Genomic DNA, 21,077 nt, shown 5'->3' on the forward strand with positions numbered 1-21,077 from the left:
AGCTGATACTTTCCTGCTGGGCAGTATTCCTGCTGGGCAGGCTGGTGGGACTCTGTTTGCCAGTGATCAGCACAGCAGCACGGGAAAGAAGAGCAGAAATATCTGCTCAGCTCTTATGAAAGTTTGTCTTTTTTCTTCCATGCATTTATGTTATCTGCTTATTTGGAGAGATTGACAACATAGCATTGTATACTGTTACCTGATATTCGTTGGGTCCTATATACCATTTATTTAAAAGTAAAACACTATGTTTTTTATTATTATGTCAGTTAATCACTTATATCTGAGTGTTTTTACAACACCTGTTATTTATCTCAAAATGTGCAAAATATATTTAAACATTTCCGTTTAAGGTGACGGTTTACGCAGTGCTTTGGCTGTGCTATCTGGATTGGTTGGAATTTCAAGCAATTACTATTTTACACAGCGGCAGAGTATCTGTGAAGTGGCTATCAATTGAAACATATTTTGCTCTTCATATTTGCCTTTGCAGGTTTCACAAAACATTTAATTAGTGATAATCAGCTTTTAACCAGCCAGAGCACACTGATGTGATTCTCTTCCTCTCTCCCTCATGATTGTAAGCATAGTCTGTACCCATAAGATAAGTTACTTGCAGTCTGTAGAACATCCTAGCCAGCAGGAAGAGAGAGAATAAGAATGTCACTTGCATGGGAATAAAAAAAAAAGGTGTTTCGTACACTGCGATTTCAGTGAAGGATGCAATTTTTCTTTCCTTTTCAGAATGGTGGACCTGGAAATCTGCTGGAGATTGCGAAGTCTACTTTCCCTGAAGGTTGCTGGTCAGTGGTCACCTTCTGCTTCATACAAGGAAACTAGAAGAGCTCCACATTAACTTCTGTATGGTTTGTTTCACAATGGAAGATCAAATGATTTTCTGGCTCAGGTTTTGTGAAGTTCGACATCTAATTTGGACCCAAACTTTGGAAAAGGCATCATCTCTGAGGAAGAGTTAAGAGACAGATTAAGCAGTACCAGATGATGAGCACTTTAAGTAGCACTGGAATATTACTCAGCTTGACAACAGTGTCTGTTACACTGGATTTTAGTTTGCATGGTGGTCTCATGGCTTGGTCTTTAAGCAGCAATTTGACTCTGAATCAGAGTTTGCCTACATCTGATCCTCTTAATGCCTCTGAGAAGGGCGAAGTCTCTCGGATGTCGGTGAGAGAGAAGAACTGGCCGGCCCTCTTGATCTTGGTCATCATTCTGCTTACCATTGGGGGGAACATACTGGTAATTATGGCTGTGTCCTTGGAGAAGAAATTGCAGAACGCCACAAACTTCTTCCTGATGTCCTTGGCAGTGGCAGACATGCTGGTGGGTATCCTGGTCATGCCCGTGTCGCTCATTGCAGTCCTGTACGGTAAGTGGCTTCCCTCCTTTTTCAGCTGTATGCTTTCACAGGGCACCCCTGAGGCTGCAGCAATCTGCGTTGCCCAGTTTATCATGCATTGGTAGCTGTATCAGTGTAGACTTGGCCATGGTTCTCTGATAAGGGTCAGGCTCTGCTGGGTGAGGGCAGGGCAGTGCCAGGAGCAGTGCTTGTTTCCTTGCTGCTGGAATAAACTGTGAACTGTATCAGTGTTGGTTTTTATTGCCAAGACCACCTTGAGAAGCCGCAGCACTGAGTCAGCTTTTTGCCTTCTCCATTGATCTGTCCCAAAATTAGCTAGCAACCAAGAGCTCCAGGGAAGGCTGTGTGTGTGGTCATAGCTGACCCAGCTCTAAGTCAGGTCAGTCTGTCCTTGAGCTTGAATCCCACTGGCATCAGTGGGATTTGAGCAATAACTTAGAAAGGAGTTTTGCACTGGTAGATTTGGCACTCAGATGTTCTTGGTATTTATTACCTGAGCTGAGCTTGCATTGTGCCTTATAGGGAGTCATTTTGCCTTTCTGTGCCTCGATTTTCCCCTAACCTGAGAACAACTTCCTTTGTTTTAAAACTGTGAGATATACATGTATACGTGTTCATTGTTGCTGTGTGACCCTTCCCTCCTGTATTAGGGTCAGTGCATTTGCTCTGTAGTGAGGCATTTTTCCTGCACTGTGTTAGAGCAACAGTGCCGTATAGGACCACTGTTAGAATTTCAGAAGAGTGAAACATCCACCACATCCAACTCTCTTATCTGTCTGAGACTCTGAATCCTAGGACTCCCTGCTTGTGTATATTACAAAGGGATATTGCATTTGTTTCTGTATCTGATCATCATGTTTGTATATACATGTATCAAGATAGTGTGTGTCCATTTAATATATAGCATTTAATCATTTTTGAAGTCTGTTTTCAGATTTTCTTTGAAAAGTATTGTAATATTGATATTTCTTGGAAATAAATAATGCTGTTTACTTACTGATTTGATTAGAAATTGGTTTACTGTCCTATAAAGTAAAAAGTAGGGATATTTATGTGACTTCTTCACTTGCCTAAATGATTAAATTGGACAGAGATTCATTTCTAAAACACATTGATCAAGCATACATTATTCCAAAGCTTATATAACTTGTCTACAGTGAGTTAAATCAATATGTGATTTAGATACAGACCTAGCCATTGAGTTCTTATGCATAAAGCCTTTTATTTTGGACTGTCAGAATAGTTCCATTTCTAAATCTTCTGCAAATTACAACACATGTGTTTTATTTTTAGCATTTTCCTCTGGTTCTCTGGAGCTTGAAAGATAGCATATAAATACTGAATTATTTGATTGACCTGCACTTGCATAAATTCTGGGTTACCCAGTGACTCTAAAAAGGCAAATTTATGGAAGTGATGCACATACGTACATACCTTCTGAGTCTTGGGAAACTAATGGAAATAGATTTTCTGTTGTTCCTCAAAAATTATTCCTTAAGGTCATTTAAAGGTATAAAGCATGCTACATATTTATAGGCAAGTAAATATCATTGACCTGAAGACAAATTGCAACTATTTCTTTTTTTTCTTTTTTTTTTTTCCTACCAGAGCACTAATATTAGCTGGTGGTGGCCTAAACTCTTCTCTGCAGGCATACCACACTAAGTAGACTTTTGCAAAGCTTTTATTTGGAAAAACTATGGAAATACTGTGAGAAACGAGAATAGCTGCTGTTACCTCAGAGGAGCCATGGACTGTCAGAACCGTGCTTGTCACTGGCAGCACTCCCTTGGGCTGCCTGGGTAGCCCTTGCTGGGCTACCACATTCAGGCTTTGCATGGGGAGGAGGAAAAGCTCCATTTTGGGAAAGTGCAGCATGGAAGTGAGCCTCCGGAAATCTTGTGAAACTTGTTAACCTCTGCAGATTGTCCACTTATTCCTGAGTCTGCCATAAGTTGTATCACTCCACCATTACATGTGCTGGTTGTGAGGACAAAATCTGTCTCTTGTGGAACACAGAGTTTCTTAACCTAGTCTCCTTGGAGTTATACCTTTTAGAAAGTTGGTCCTTCTTCTGCAAGCACTTTAGACACCACAGTGGCCAGGAGGATGTTGGGCTTTATCACACTTACAAAATGCTAGAGGTCAAGAAAAGTTATACAAATACTTTAATAGGTTTTGTATTGTTTACCGTGGTAGCACACAAACCAATACCAGTGATTAAGGGAGGGGACGGGAGAGGGGATATTCATACTTGAGCAGAATTCTTCTGAGAGTGTCTGGGGCTAAAGACATGTCTTCGAGACGTAATTGTGAACGTTCAGTCATCTTTATTCTGTGTATTTTGACCTGTATATTCTCTACAGTCTATACACTGTGGCACCAGCCTCTTCAAAAGCTGCTGTATGGGGAAGTGTATGCAATAGATCTCTTCCAGATTTGAAGAAGTTACTTTTAATTTATGTAATCAGAAAGTAACCTTAAAAAATATATGTAATAAATAGACAAGTGATTAAGTTGCTTTTAAGTTTCCACATCATCTCTCTGAATCCCAATGATAAATTCTAATTTGCAGAGTGGGTTCATTTCCTTAATTTTCATTTAATGAGATTAATGAAGTAGACTTCACTTGAAGCATAACCAGAAAATTGAATAGACACCATCCACAAAGATTTCTGGTTTTTAGTGTGTTTTTTGTTGTTGTTGTTGTGTGTTTCTTTCTTTTTTTTTTTTTTTTTAACTGACAACTTGATTTTTACTTCTTTTAATTTCAGATCCTTATTACAAAGAAAGTGATGGCAGGATACATTATTCTGGATTTTTCACCAATTAGTCTGTGCTCTGATATATTTATCAATTAGTCTTTCTTAAATGTCTTGGACTAATAGATGACTTGCTTTTGACAACTTGGAACATTTTCCATGGCATGTAATTCCTAAAGAATTAAACAAATTACTTTGTTAATTAATAAACATGCATCAGGAAGAGTAAATGAGAAATTAAAGCAGTGTTTAATCTCAATGGAGAAATTTCAGATGTAGCTAAAAATATTGGTGTGACCTGTGAGGGTATCAGCTATTCTGCTAGTAGTGGAACTTCTGACAACAAATGGAGACCTGCTCCTTAGGGTGTTTTAGCAAAAAGCAATGACAGGTTTGCATGATATGGAGTGGCTACGGGCAAGAAAAGGAAGGTCTGATCTTTCTCTTGCATTCCTTCATTACTTTTAGTAGACAACACCCATCGTCTCTTTGTATTGGCAATTACAGAAGGTATTAAACTTCGTTTGTTCTAATGAATCTAGACCAACAGGTTAACAGATGCTAACAAGTTGCCATTTTGACCAACAAATGGCTAGCACATTCATCTGAGACTTCAGGTTTCCAGGCTTCACTCTTCTCTCTCTTCTCTCTGAGAATAAACAAACAAACAAACAAACAAACAAAAACAAACAAACAACAACAAAAAAAAAAAAACAGTGTAATCCTGGTGGCCCAACACAGTTTCCAGGAAGGCTGCTATTAGATGCAGCATCCATTAGCACCAACTGCTGGAGCAGCTCTACACCCAGATTATTATTATTATTGCTAATTATCATCATTGCTATGTGGTGACAGAGATGTGCTGAGCACTTGCAGCAGACTTCTTTGTGTATTCCCTCTGCAAATGGAAGGGAGCAGGGAAGCAGAACAGCTGTCAGCCAAACAGCTTGCTCTGCCATCTCATTTTGCCTGACCCTGTTCTGCCCTTTTGTGGTGGCACTTGCTATTAGCAGCAAACATCTTGCAGAGAGACCTGATCAGGTGAGACAAGGACAAGGTGTCGCTGAATAAGTTACTGGATGCAGTCAATATCTGAGAGGACAGACAGTGTACATGGAGTGCTTGTAATGCAAGTAGCCTTGGCAGAACCAGGGCATACCAAACACCTTGATGATACCTGTCATTTTCTGAAGATGCAGCATGGAGCAATGTGCTGATGCAAGAGCAGGGGACATCTGCACTGTGGTGGTTTTGTTGTTCTGTGTTTGTGTGTTTTTATTATTTTATTTTTTCTATTGATTTCTAGTAATAACTCTCAAGTCATGGGTTAGTATTTATTGCTGTCAACCAGCTACAGGTTTCCTTAATACTTTAAGTGTATTTTAGTGTATTCATAGCTGTGAGTTAAACTACTGCAGTTGTATGTATGCACTAGTGACTGTGGCACTCTTGGATTAATTAACAATCTCCCACCGCTGACAAATTCCTGGCTTAGTTCCAGCTATTTATTTTCTAATCTAGTCATCGGTTTATGACTGACATATCAAACTGGTGAGATCAGCCTATTATTTAATGTAACAATTTGTCTTCAAAATCCATTTGTGGTCTGGAAAAATGGTAAATCAAGCATCTGAGACCTGGTCCTGACCACTTTGTCCATGACCTGGGCTCCAACAGGTCACTTTGATGTACTGCTTTGACATTGTCCTCCCTGGGTCACATTACTCCTGGCACCTCCCTCTGTTGGAGAAACATCCCATCAGTTCTTGCCATATCTGCTAACTGTACATTCACACACTCTGGGGAGAATGGGGGGGGGGGGGGGGAGGGGGACTTTTCCCTTTCCAGCTGGCTTAACTGCCTGCATTCCTGCATTACTGCCAGTATTAACTGCTCCATGCTCCGCTTTGCTACTGATGGGGTCAGCTGAAGCTAGGACAATAATTCTGTGAAATCTGAAAACATTCTTCCTCGTTGTTCCATTGTTCCCTCACTTTCCAGAAATATATATATATATATATATATATATATATATATATATATATATGTACACATACATACCAAAATTTAATTCAGATATTGAGTATCCTGCTATTGAATTTTCTCCATGTTAACAATCGCTTGTTTACGTACTGTGACAAATGGGATTAAGTTGTGGCATATCTGTGTTTCTGCTGGGAAAACTAACCCTGTATGCTATGCCCTGAATCCGTGTAAAAGCTTCCCTTTTGCTACCCAAGGTTTAAATTTTGGTTAGAGTGTGGGGAAAACAACAACAACAACAACAACAACAAAAACATTGAATAGCCTCCTGGATACTCTCTGTTGAATACTGTATCCTAAATGTAAAATATCTTTATTACAGAATCACAGAATTGTCTACCTCAAGACCTCAAGATCATCAAGTCCAACCTCTGACCTAACACTAACAAGTCCTCCACTAAACCATATCGCTAAGTTCAACATCTAAACATCTTTTAAAGACCTCCAGGGATGGTCTTGAGGCAGTAAATGTTAACTTGTAGGATTTTCCAAAGTCCCTGAAAATATTGCATGCTTGTGATGACACTGTTCTTGATCATGTTTAGAAATTGCAGTAGGACCCCACTTAACTTTAACTTGATAGCTTCTGGTCAAGTGAGAATCAGAGCTAAAGAGCTGAAATCAGCAAACCAGCTCATGACTGGAGAGGGTGACAATATCTGGCAAGAGGAGGGAGTGATTCTACATGCCCTTTCTGGGCAGTGCTTGACTTTGGTCACAGGTATTAGCATCAATATCTTCCCAAAACATTTTCAGTAGGAGTCTTTAGCTTTTAATCAATAAATCGAGGGCTGGCTTTGTTCCATACACATTCATTTCTTTTTAATTTCATTTCTGATCTCATCAGAGATTATTCATACCTTATTTTTGCCTTTTTATCTTGTTTGTGGTTTTGATTGGACTTAACACAATAAAGAGTGGAAGCCTGGCTAGTGGGGAAAGTGGCATCATCTGAGCAGGGCAAAGCACTTTGAAATAAGGACAGTAGTGTTCCTCAGTACTTCATAGTCATTTTGTTGCAGCTTTTACTAATGCTGAATTGTTTTTAAAAATAGTCACAGGAATTTAACTTATTCTTGTCCTCTGTTATTCTTCCTCATTATTTGGATGTATTTTTTTATTGATGCATTTAAGTGACAAAAGATATTTTTGTGGGCACAGCTACCCCCTGATAGAGAAAGAAGAGACTTAAACTTGTTTTCATTTTCAGTGAAATAACATCTCACTATTAATGACTGTACAGATTGTTCTGTTGTCTGAGTAAGCACCCGTTCATTTAACTGAAGTGGCTTCTTCATATGCTCCTTTCTAAGTCTCTTTCAAGTTTTAGTCCCATCAGGCTCCATTTTAGTCCTATTGAGCTCCACCATGATGTCTCCATGGCAAGCAGCTGCTGTGTTACTTAAAACAAGACACACAGCACGGACAGTGAATTTCCTAGGAAGGAAAGTAATTGAAAAGTTTCCTGGTCAAGCTTGTATCTTGGCTTTCTTTCTGCTGAGTTTATCCTTTTGAGACAATTCAGGGTTTTGGTTACAATGCTTTCAAGCAAAGAAACAAGTCATAAATAAATTGTATAAATACAATGAAAAGAAGTCTTTGCTGCCTGCAGAATGACTGTTCATTTGGACGTTTTTTAAAAATGATGTTAAAATATTAGTTTGGATTAGATTGAATTTATGAACAGCTTCTCAACCTGAAACTGAGTAGAACAAGAAATGCTCCTAGCTCCTCTGGAAAGTAGTCTTGTATCACTTCTAAGCAACATCTGCAGGATATGGCTTTCTTCTAGTAGATAAAATTGTAACACTGTTCAGTGCCTGACCTGCCATCACTTCTTTGGGCAGATGGTAATTGGTAACTGAGCTGTTTTTTTCTGTGCATGTTGCAGCTTCACAGACAGATTTAGAAGGCCTGTCACTTTTAATATAATAGGAACCAGCCCCATAAAAATTCAGATTTCAGTAAAACTTTGCATTGTAAATTCTTCTTAAATAATTTTGTGGGATCCACTCTAAATCTTCTGTGTTGAAGCTCTTTTCTCTCTCTCAGGAGAAATGTTTCCCTTCCTCAGCTGACCTTACTCTGAGCAGGCTGCAGCAACAGCATCTGCTATATTTGTAGAGAGAAGAAACATTATCATGGCAAGTGGGCTGTGACAGTCAGGAATATATTTCAGAATAATAGAAGGGAGAGGAGCTGACAGCGCTTGCTGGTAGTGCACCTCAAGCATCGGTCTGAACTGTATCCTCAGAGATCCTGTGCGCCACAAGAAAGGTGGGAGCAAGAACAACTTTCCCCTGTGCAGTTTATGTAGCAGTTCCTTGGCCCCGTACCGAATGAGCCTTGCGGTGGATTGTGGGCTGTTCCTTGTGTCTGCAGTCTCTACTGTGTTTATCTGGCAGGATGATTCCAGTCTACCCTCCAGCCTGTGTGAGCAGAGTGCAACAAGCCTCCACCTGGGCTGTGCTCTCTGCTGTGTGCAACGTGTATGGGCCAAAGTCAAGACAAGTGCTGTGGGGCAACAGTGCATAGGTGCAGTCAGCCATAACTCCATGATGTTTTAATATCCATCTTGCCTGCACTACCATCTGTTACCCAAGGTAGGACAAGTGAACTGGTTGTTAATAACCGGCTGTAATGAATGCACAAGTGTCCCTCCTGGGCTCTCGGCAAGGCTTCATTAACTCCAGTTACAGGAGTGAAGGTTATGTTGCACAAGGTGTACTTCTATGCGCTTTCTGTTTGAAAATGAATGCTGTTATTCATTACGTGCTCTGGAAGTGAATGCTTCACTCGGGGTAGCTGCCTCTCTCCTCTTCCTGCTTTGCTGTAGCTCAGGGGAGCCTGGTCTCTGTTGTGCTGCGTACCACTTGATGCCTTGCATGGCATAGGAGCAGGCAGCAAGGAAGGGCCTCTCCGGGTTGTCATACCCAAATCAGCCTGCTGAACCCTGTATTCAGGAGTCCTGTCAGCTCTGGAGAATGCATAGCTTCCCAAGCGAGTGTGTCATGACAGCTAGAGCTGCTCTGAATGCTTTTGTCTCAATATTTTTTTTTAAATGAAATATGGTTTGTTGCCAAAACTGAGAACTCTACAGAAGTATATCCATTTCTATGGCATTTCTCCTGGGAAGATGAAAGAGAAGTAGGATTTTTCTCATTGCTGGTGAAATATTTTTTCATTGTGTGTGAATCTGAGTCCCATTCTATCTGCTTCACAGTGACCTGTTGTACAAAAATTAAAAACATTTCTACTAACATAATCACTAAGGCATATCAATCTATTGATAGCTATTTCGATCTATAAAGTAGAATTTCAGTCTTGGACATGTTTAATTTTAACATAACTCTATTTTTCATAAATCTTCAAAAGTTCTTATGTTTATTCCAATGCTGAATGAAAATAAATGCAGGCATGTGCTATAAACTGGCCAAATCTCCAGAGCCTGTGTTAACAAGAACCCAGTTTCTGTGATCAGCAAGTGCCATCCTCCAAGGAAGGAGATCACCACATCTGTCTCTGATAGCAACGAAGACAGCTATGTCCAAGCTCCCACTCTGAGCTGAACTGTGCATCTTTCAGCTGCTCCCTGCAAGCCTCTGGCCCATCACTTCAGCGTTGCTCAGGTTTGCTTGCACACAGTGAGACTTCCCTCATTGTTCAGGAGAGCAGAGGAACCCTGGCCTCAGGTTTCTAATCTTGCTTCCCATGCTGCTGAAATCTGGACCAGGGTGATGTAGCAAAAAAGATTTTCCTGACATAAATCAACGACAACTTTAAGAGAGTTTGAATGCTGCTCTTCTTATGTGCTGTGGGTAGGGCCTGGAAATTTTGTGCCAGGCCCCTGTTACAAATTTGAACTCACCTATAATCCACATTGCGGAGCATCAATTTATGGGGTTCTGAAGACCAATTTCTGCTGTCAGATACAGAGGCAGAATGATTACTTTTTTTTTTTTAACCAACTGCCTCTTTCTCATTATTTCTCTGCTCTGTGCTGCCTGCGTATTGTTTAGTGTTGCCTTCATCCTTCTCAGTGTAGGCAGCAAAATTTTTTATTATCCTCCCCGTGTTCATTTCCATTGACAAGAGGATCTTGCCCACATGCCAGCTTTAGGATGAAACAACAGAGATTTTTTTTTTTCTCATTCTTAAACATGTTCTTTTGCTTCTCCTAACCTCTGGCTGTTAAGTAACCAGTTACTTTGCCTGCTATGAGTTAGTGGAGCCTTCAGCCTCCTATCTGCTGGGGATAACGCTGCTGTGCATGGAGCTTGGGCTGTGCAGTCCAGGAATAACTGAACACAGCACAAAAAACATCCAACATTTTCTGTTTCTGGTGACTGATCAAGAAGCCTGGTCACACAAAGGGTTGCATAGCTGCTTTCTCTGGGCTGCTAGAGTGCTTATTGGTTGCACACCCTTTGAATCACCTCGTTATAGATTTAATTAAACGTTAGCCTGCTGGAGAGAGTGAGGGGATCAGAATTCCTGGGTACACACCCAAGAGTGGGATGCACATCTGAGAGAGCCGCTGTACCACAAGGGTGTCAATGGCTGTGCAAGCATTCCAGGCCAGAGCACTCTGGTGGTGCTGGGTCTCAGGTGTGAGCAATCCACACATGCACTATTCAATAATCTCAGCAAACTGCAGCACTGTCAGGCTCAGAGTTAATCCCCTCCTTTCAGGCAAATGTGCTTGTGGCCCTAATTTTCACAGGTTGTGAGGGATGCTGCTCATCATTTATCCTGGGGGTTTGACAGGCGTTTTGGTAGATGGTGCCTCTTGCAGAAAGACCTGAACAAAATCAATTGTGTTAATCTGAAAAATGCTGCATGAAAGCATGAATTTGTATATCTGAGCTTAAAGGTGAGCTGGTGAGTTGTCAAGTAGAAAAGAGAAGTCTTTTTCTTTTTTCTTTTATTTTTTTTCTTTTTAATGTAGAAAAATAGAAAATAAGAATGCTAAAGAACATCCTCAGTTTTATTTTCTAAATATTACTTTTTTTTTGCCTCATTTATTGTGATCAGTTGTAGCAGACTTCAGGTAGGGAAACATCGCGTGATTCGGATCTGGGGAATGGTTTCCTACAAAATATAGCAGGGGAGATTCTGACCATGCTGAAGTCAGTGAGAACATTGGCAGCAAGTTCAGACAGCCTGGGGCTTTTTCCAGAGTACTCTCTGCATCCTCCAGCCCTCTTTACACTCCTTGTGCATGGTCATGGCTGTTGCTGTTGGCACAACTACTGCAGCATCCTTCATCTACAAGGGTCCCAGATGTTCTCTTTGAAACAACTGATCTCTTTTGAATATAAGAAAATCTCTACCACTGCAATGCAGGTCCCTTCATGGCATTTCAGCTTATTAGTTTTCAGCACCATCATACTAAGCATGGGCAACTCTCCCATTAAAACTTTATGACACCTGTAGGTAAGAGAAATTAGCTGGCACCAGTACCAATAAGATAACGTAACATCGTGTAGTGCAAAATATGTAGTTCAGTCCTGAAATTTGCTCTCAGTCTGCAGGGCCTGATCCTAAAGAGTATTTCAATGGACATTCACTTGCTTATGTATTTTGGGATAAAAAGCTGCTTGTGATTAACCTTTGTGTTGGCTTTGTGAGGTTGGTGCTCCCTCTTTTTTTTTTCCTTTTCTGTTTCCTGCTGGAAGAAGAGAAAGTCCATCTCCTCTGGGCCCTTGATTGGCTGAGACTGTTGAGATTTTTTGTTTGGTTGATTAATTGGAGTTAAATAAATAAATAAAAAGGCAGAGGCAGCAAATTCATCTTAGAAAAATAAATCATATTTTGCATGATCCAAATAGAAAAATGAAATCACAGACTCTAAGGAGAGTTTCTTGATCTCACAGGAATAAGGAGTTAAAAGGACTTTCTGACTCACAGTGTCCTGTTGTTTGCTACTAGGTATTAGTAAGACAGAGCTATTGCAGTCATATCTTCTATTTTCCAGATTCTGTTTCCTTTCAGGTCTGCCTGCTGTTGGGATGCTGAAGCCAGGATCTGTATGTGACAGCATGTAGCAACAGAAAGCCATGACGAATCTCTGAGCACCTTATTATCAATCCAAAATTCATATCTTTGCCAACCTCAACTTTTCCTGCAAGCAGCAGTTTTTAAATAGAAAATTCTAACATTGCAGTGTGAAAAAAGCAAAACCTCCATGTCCCTTTGTACTTTATAAGGAGAAGTAGATGAGCCTTGTAACTTTCCTTCAAAACTCAGTAAACTGGGTTGCTTCTTCTTAGCAGTTTTATCCAGGGAAATCTGTTAGTATTTCCACTGTCACAGCAAGAAGTCACAAGTCATCATCTCTAAACTATTTAAGGGCTATGGTCTGAAATAAAGTCAGAAGGTAACTGGAAAGGAGAGTAGGTTGCAGAGCAGGCTTCTGATACAGAGACTCAGGTGGGCACTTGCTAAATGGAGGCAAGTTTTCTGCATTACTTCCAGTCTTACCCCAAAACACCCCCTGGAAGCAGTCCTAGGTAAGAGCTAACCATGTAAAATATTCCCCAGGCATCTCAGTGAGGATATTTCTTTGGCAGCCTCTACAAACGTGGCAGAAAAGACCAATGGAGTCCAGCTTCAGCCTCCTTCCAAATTGCTGAAAGATGAAGGGAAAAGGTAAAATACTCTGTGATCTCAGTGGAGTAATTCCTACTTATGATAGCTGAATATATGGCCTTATAGATTTCTAATTTACCCACAGCATGTATGCTGCATTCATTTAGGGAGCTACTTTTCATATTTTAGACTTTAAATTGGACACGCATGTCTTGCCTACACAGTGCAGTTTTAGAATTGCCCATCCAAAACAAATCTTGCATGTTCAAGTATGGCTCATTAGAATGATGTTGAATGGTGCACCTTTAAATGTTATTTAATGCAAATAAGGATGTAGATCCAGTTATATTTTTAAATTCACCCTTTTGCTATTTTTTTTTTTTTTGAAAATATAAAAGGTTTTTAAATTCACAGGAATTTAAGGGTCCCAAAACTTAGAGTGTGTATATTTACATTTCTGTTTTACAGGAGAACTAATCTCACTTTAAATACAACAGTGGTTTTAATGCTGTCAGTGCAATCTTCTCATGCCCAATTTGCTTCTAGATCAGTGAAGCTAAATGTGCTTTAAAATGCATGAATCTTTGTTTACTTTTTATGACGGTAGCCTGTTAGCTCCACTAGTAGCTCTGTAAGCTCATTGCCTCATTGTAATTAACTTTTATGAGGTTAGTTGAAAAGAAATAAAAACTTACATGTTTTGTAGCAAATCAGAAATTAATACAATACAACGAGAAAAAAAAAAAAAAAGGAATTATTTTATATAAACATATAGACCCTATGACAATAAACTACTTGAGAGAGAAACTTGCTGCTTTGTAAAGGTGCCAGGTGGATTGACAAGATAACAAGTCAAATGAAGACAGCTAGTGTGTTTCCCACAGACAAATTTAGCCTCATCTGGGAGGAAGAACAGCAGCACCTCTGGGTCCCTACGCCAGAGGCCACACAGACTCTTCCTTGGGTATGTTGAAACATTTTTATTTTTTTTTTAAATAGAGGGAAATGATTTAATGAGAATTGCAGACATTTGACAAAGGCTGAATTCATTTTAGTATATATCATTGTACATATATATATACACACACAAATATGTACATACTATGTATAACAAATCTATTAAGATATATATATATATATATTCACCTCATAAAGCTTCTTGCAAGGACTTTATCTGAGTTATGGGTGCTAGTCCCAGCTTAGGTATCCTTTTGCAAACCTCACCTGAGTTTAGCTTCAGCTGTAGCTTGGGCCTTCCTCATTTTCAGAATCTGTTGACCATCTGGAGAGAGACCCAGCTAATATGTGCACCGCCTCTGCAGCTGCACCACAAAGCCTGATGCTCCAGCAGCATCTGCTCAGCGAGCAAGGGAGCTACGTGAGGATTGACATTTGCTTCTATTGATTTTTGTAAACAGAGAGAGAGAGTATGAGAATTCCATGGAATAGCAGGGAGAAAAGGATAGTAACTTGAGAAAAGGGTAGTAACTCCTCCTAATCTTTATCCAAACACTAAGTTAATTTAGGGATGTGGAAAATACAATATCCTGCACTTAGAAACTTCAAATATGTGACAAGGAGTTTAAAAATCAGAGGTGACCGCACAATGCTGATCAGAGCTGTCACAGAGGAGTGTATCTTGGTAGCTTCATTGGTTTTGTTCATCTTGAATATACCATACCAGTTATGGCTTTTATTTTCTGTTACCCATAAAGTCCCCTGCTTCCTCTCCTAGAAGCTGCTTGCAGCTAAATCTAGTAACATGCTCACACACCAAATATCTAGAATATATTATCTCATGCCTAGTTCTTGCTATCTCTTCTCACTCACCCTAACAGAGTGAAATTCGGATGAGGAACTAGTTAGTCGCATGTGTTTTTCAGCACTTGCCAACAAGCAGTTACAATTTCCAGGAACAGTCCTACTTGCAGTCTGTTGTAAAGATTAACATATGGCTCATTTTCCTGTGCTGGCTACAGCTGCAGATATTGGAGAACATAACGGGAAATGCAGAAGGACTCTACGGATGGTCAGCTGTATTTCTATACTCACTCCTGACTTAACATGTAATTGAAAAACTGTCTCATCTTTGTTCTCTGTGGAAATTACTCTCTGTATTCACTGGAGAAGTCTGTTGTTGCTTGTAGATAGATGCTTCATGCCAGCATTCTGCTACTTGGTGTTTTTGAGTACATCTTATATTTGTTGCTTCTACTGTACTGTGTTATGGGTAGAATTTTGTGAAAATAACTACAGTTTCTTTTCAACATATGGTATCCATAATGTTATTTACATGATTGATAAAATAGTATCATAATTTCTTGTATAATGGCTTCACCTGAGTGATGGTGACATGCCAAGACCCCAAGGAAACATTTTTCAGAGGAGGTTCATGTAATGGGCCAACCAGTCTTTTGAGCTTAAAACTGTGGAAAAATCATTGCTATTTTTCAGACCAATACATATATAGATAGACATCTGCTTTTCAAAAGGCATAAAGAAATAATGAGAGAAGCAAGGAGAAATCTTGGAAAAGCACTTGGATATACTGTAAGATAAATATACCAATGTAATATATTTGCTTGAATTATGAATGTTTCCAGTATTGGGTCAATTAACTCAGAATTAACTCAAATTTTTATTCTACTTCCTTTCACATCTGTCTGCTGAATTAATATCTTTAAATTATCCTCAGCAAGTTATGATTTTAATGTCTCTCCAATTCGTGTGACATATCCCTTGAAATTCTGCCTCTACAGTTCTCTAATATTCATTAAAATACACTCAAATACCCTTATAGGGTCGTTTGCTTCCTGAAGACCTAATGGTAACAGTAGCATTAAGTTCTCACTCTGTTTTATCAGCCCATGCTGGGAAAGAGGCTCTGATGTGATTCATCTGCTTGTGTGGTAATTAAATGGAAATTACATTGATGGAAGAGGTGCCACATGCCAATTTCTCTGCCTTGCACTAATTTGCACGCTGTTTCATTGACGCAATACAATCCTTTTCTGAATGGACATCTCACAAGAGAAACAAAATGTATCCTCACTAGCTTTTCTGCCAAAATTGCCATTAAATATGCTAATGAGTTGAGGCAAATTTGTGTATGAGCCTGTCATGAAGCCTATGCTGTGATTACCAATACATGCTATATCAACGTTATGGTTTCAGGTATTAGTTTCAAATATATATTATACTTTTTCCAGACTCCTCTGTGTTTTCACTTTTTCATAAGGCTTGTGGTTGGAAAACTTTACTATTCCTGTAGGAATTTTGATAAACACTATAACAATATTAGGTTTAGTGAGGGAGTCTCTCTTCTGAGATGCTACCTCCATTCCTAGGTGAAAAAGATTCAGGTCTACAAGAAGTTCAACTAGTGATACACAAACACTAAATAACCAAGTCCTCTATTAGCTATTAAGTACAAGATATTAGGGGCAAGGCAGGATGTTTGATACGATTCTGCTGATTCTCTGTTATTTCTTAGGTGGCTTGATTTCTCTTCCTGTTGACATGTTGGCAGCAGTCTCTCTTTTCCAACTGTGTTGGGGGTATCAGAGCAGACCAGTTGTTACCTTGACCAATCCATTTCTACTTTCTGATATATGTATATATTTTTGTGTTGTGTTTACTTCAGTTAAGTTTTTAGGTGTTTTGTTTGTTTTTATAGATGTCTTTTTTCATCCACAGTCAGAGGCAACAGTTGTAGAAGAAGGTCTTGGTGTTGCTGAGATATGGAAATATGTAAAAGCCTGTATGACAGGCTTTTACCATACCTATTTGGCACCCACTGGGATGCAGAAGGCTGTGAATGCATGCCTGACACCTATGAATATTGATGGCTCTGAGGCAGCAGAGTTTTGTCCTCGTGTCCTTGTGTTTGTTCTGACTAGTGTCTACTTCTCATTCTGTTATGCACATTTCTAATTTTGTAGGTAAATTACTGAATTTTCCAGTTAACCATTTGTTGATTCCTTTTGATAAATTCGTCTAAAATGAATGCAAAAAGACTGAATCTCAATACAGCAGAAGCCAGAAGTTGTTAGTTCACTTTACCATTAAAATCTGTCTCCATCCAAGATGCACAGGAGCGGAACAAATTTATTCATTTGACACAGCATTGTAATTCGATGTTGACACATATAAACATGGTAAAAACAACTTCCAAGATGAAACCCTTTTAACATATGCATTACTTCTACTTTATCTGCTTTCCATAACGATTTTTCCAAGTGTTTTCTAGCCCTTAGTGGGATGCCTCTTGTATCTTGGGAGTAACTAGTTCTACTACAGTACCCCTATTACTCATTTACACCTGTTAGTTCTATGGCAATACTTATTTTATTAGGTTTTTCTAAATTATTATGTTATCACGTTATTTTATTATCATAGTTATAACTGGCTTTGATTTGTAATCAAGTGCAAGATTGCATTGTAATAATAGTATAACCATGATAAAAAAATAATGTTGCACTTGATTACAAAGTAAAAACAAATCTATCAAAAAACCCAATGGTATAACTTAACTAAATATCATTTCTTTAGGTTCTTTTTCTACCTCATGAGACCACTATAATTTTCTGGGTAATAGTATTGTTTCTAATATATCAGTACGCCCACACTTCATTTACCCATATTAAATTAAACTTCCATTTCATGTTAGTGGAACTTACAATAGGCCTACAATTTCTGCAAAACTCAAAAATAAAACATTACAACTGTACCCAAATGGTGGTCCTACATTAAATTTCACTTTGCCACTGACATTATCCATCAGGAGTATGTTCTGCCATGCTAAAACGTTGTTACATGAAGCACCTTGTGTTTCACCTCATGCTGTGTTGCATCTTCAGCCTTCTCAGGGTTCAAAACTATGTACTGCTATCATGTCTCAGAGAGGAACATAAATCAGGCTGAATCAATATTGCTGTCTGTCTGTTTTCTTTTTGGCTGAGAGATGTCAAATACATCACAGGATGTGAGTATGTAGGTGCATGTGTTGGCGTCCTCTGAGGTGTTTGTAAATCTTTGCAGCTGTAAAGAAAGGTGTGCTGACTTGACTCTTAGATGTCCTCCTGCAGCAATTTGACAAAAAAAAAAAATCTGGCTTTTTATAGCATGTAAATATTTTAGTATGAAAGCATGACAATGTAAGATTAAACCTTATTCTAACTTCATGTCTTCTATGGTAGAGTCTGTTCATAGTGAGCAATTTCAATTAGTAACAAGTTGTGTACAAATTGCTTGCAGCAATGCAAATCCTCAACATCATATTATGTGGTTTTACAAGTTCAGCTGTCACACCCAATAACTGATTGGTTGCTTGGACTAAAGGGCTGGTTTAAAATCACACTGTATTAAGCTGGGGCTGTATCAGCTCTGCCCAGCAGGCTGGGTGCCAGGCGCATGGTGGCTGGGGGTGCAGAAGCCCCAGGTATCCCAAGAGGGGCAGTGCAGCTTCAGCTACGTGTAGCCTTTCCAGCTCCCTGCTCTCCTGTGGTCACTTCAGATGTTTGTGTGCTGGTGACAGGGTGGCCTGTCCTTTCCATGGCAAAGGGACAAGGGAGCAGGTCACACCAGGGGATTTCCTCTTGCACGTTCATGTCCTGCAGGTGTCTAGACAGTCTAGGAAAGCCACCTGTGCTGCTGACAGAGCAATAGGCTTTCTAGCAGGTACAACTCTGTCCAGTTTATCTGCTGATAGTGTTTCCAAACCTAGTTCTGTTGCAGACAATATTTTCCAGGCCTGTAAAAGGAGTCTTCAGTATTCCTATGGCCTGGTAAAATAGGGAAACAACAAGCTACTGGTATAATTGAAGGACAATGTAATGTTGTAATGTTTCAGTGAGGGACAGTGATTCTTCACTGCGTTGCCTTTTATGTGGGACATGTTGTGTGCGCAGACTACTCTGCTGAGCTAGCACAAGATGGCAATTAAACTGGTAGAAGGCAGTGTTGCTCGCTTGCCTGTTCACAGCTTTCCATGGGATTACTACACATATAATAATGAGTTCAGTAGCAAATTATGTCATTGAGAAAGCCACTAAATGTGCTGTTCTATCACCTTTCAGACTCCCACAGCAAAAGTTTCCAGGGGGGTGAACTGCAAACTGACACCTCCTGTGATTAAAGATGTATCTGCTGTTGTTTAGAAGCACCCTGGACAAGGTGGCAGAAAAGCTGTATAAGTGGGAGGTTGGTATGCAAGTTATCCAGTGACAGCAGGACAGTGGAAGGCATTCAGAGATTTGGAGCAGAATTTCTGGGCTTCTTGGAAACCCCAAATAATTGTGTTTTGCTGTGGCTTCTTTGGAACGCTCTCACGCTGGCATTTGTACCTGTGCAATAATGAAGAACCAGAAATGCCCATCAGCTTGGAGGAAGTTAAACAGGGAATGCATTTTGCAAGCCCTCTGCTCTAAGATATATTGGAAATGGAAATTAACATTTGTGAGCCTGACCAAAATATAACTTATTTGCCTTGCTTGAAGTGATTCCTTGTCTTTATCAGTCTTACTGAACACATTTTAGTAAAGACTGTTTGTAGTGGTTTCTAACCTTACCAGGCAAGCAGAACATGATTCACACTGTCATGCAGTTCAGCCAGACAATTAACCCACTGCCCCTAATAGCTGTCCTGCTGTTGAGAAAGGTGCACTCTATACTAAGAGGCAAAGCTGACTCACTGAATAGCTTTGATACTCCTAAATTCATCAAAACACTTGAGTACAGGTTGAACTTCCATTGGAACTGGAGTGCTGTAAGCATAGCACCATGCTGAACAAGGGCCAAAGTGACAGTCACATCCTGTTCCCATTAAGCAGCCTGCAAGCAAACAGGAGGCAAAGTCAGAGCCATCTTTCAAATTACAGCTCTCGCTTTGGCCTCACACTATGCTCTATTTCACGAGATACAATTCTTTTCTTCCTTATAAGCAATTCAATATTGAGGATGGGGGAAAAAATACTTACCATGTTTGCAAAGTATGTCAGAATGACAAAACAGCTGAAAACAGCCTTGTCTGTACATTCAAGAAACTGATTTTTTGATTTGCAGAAGCAGGTGTCAAGTAAATATGTCTATTCTTAATAAATGGGCCATCTTTCTGGAATATTTAGTAAAAATAAGGTGGTTAGTTAAAGATGACAGACCTGTGCTCACCAAATATGTAACACTTTACATTAAATAAAGGAAATTCATGTTGCATCTCTTTCTGAAATCAGATGTTTTATCAGGATTCAGAGACCAGTTTGTTCAGCTGGACTTCCAGGAGGGAGGCCTGAGCTGAGAAAAAAGATTAATCCTAAATGGGATCCCAGACCTAGTCAAGATAGCACTGACGTCTGAATTACCACTGAGTCATGCCGAAATTAAACTGAAGATTAAAAAAAAAAAAAGCCCCTTCACATGGTTTTGTGTCATTTCACTAGCACCAGACCCAGTCCAGGTTCCCAGGGTGAGCCGCACTCTGAACTCATTTGATTTTAGAAACTCTGGGATTGAGCAGATGGTTTCTTTGTTCCAGCTAAGGTAACTGCTCAGCAGGCAGCTGTAATCTGAATAAAGCCATAGCATTTTCTGTTCTAAATATTGGTTTCCTCAGATGATCTGTATGTTTTGGCAGCTATTTCTTGTGATAATGGATCCCTTTCAATTTTGTCAAAAATAGGCAAAAACACCTGTTATTGTCACATGTTTGTGCACTTTGTTATGCAACATTTTTTTGGAAAATATTTATATTATTACATTTAGGAGTTATTAATTTGGGGTCTGTGTTTGCTCATGGGCTTATTTTCAAATGTGACATTGGTTCAACTGTTGTTTTACTGATTGCTTAAATAATGGTTGAAGGCTGATCCATATCTTGCATGGAGGAAATTAAAGGAGAGGCTACTGTCCTGACATTGTCCTGACATACAAAATATCAGTGAAAAGAAGATTTATCCTGATATGAATATTTTATTAAACAGAGGTTTTACTTAAATAAGTTACTATGAAGAACAAACCACAGAATCACAGAGTGGTTGAGGTTGGAAGGGACTTCTGAAGATCATCTAGTCCAACTGTCCTTCCAAGCAGAATCACCTAGAGCACATTGAACAGGATGGCATCCAGGAAGGCTTGGAATATCTCCAGAGAAGGAGACATATCTCAGAATTGTGAAAAGAGACAGTTTGCTGTTGGAGTTAAAATGCTAGGAGGAACCCTTTATACAAAGTTGGTGACGCAATTCAGCTAATCATATTATTACTCTGTTAACTGTCCATTTCAGTTGCCATATGAAGGCAGCTACAGAC

At 39.5% G+C, this 21,077-nt stretch overlaps 1 protein-coding gene across 1 annotated transcript in view; it reads left to right on the forward strand.

Annotated features, from left to right (window-relative positions):
* Window positions 1-999: 999 nt before the first annotated feature.
* Window positions 1,000-21,077, forward strand: part of HTR2C (5-hydroxytryptamine receptor 2C) — a gene marked incomplete at both ends in the record, with an annotated part of 39,096 nt that continues 19,018 nt past the window's right edge. Inside the window, one exon of the mRNA XM_084293916.1 lies at window positions 1,000-1,387. Coding sequence (XP_084150042.1) covers window positions 1,000-1,387 — 388 coding nt within the window. The remainder of the gene's footprint in view (window positions 1,388-21,077) is intronic.

The sequence above is a fragment of the Netta rufina genome (assembly GCF_964035555.1).
Source record: "Netta rufina genome assembly, chromosome: 12".
NCBI lineage: Eukaryota > Metazoa > Chordata > Aves > Anseriformes > Anatidae > Netta > Netta rufina.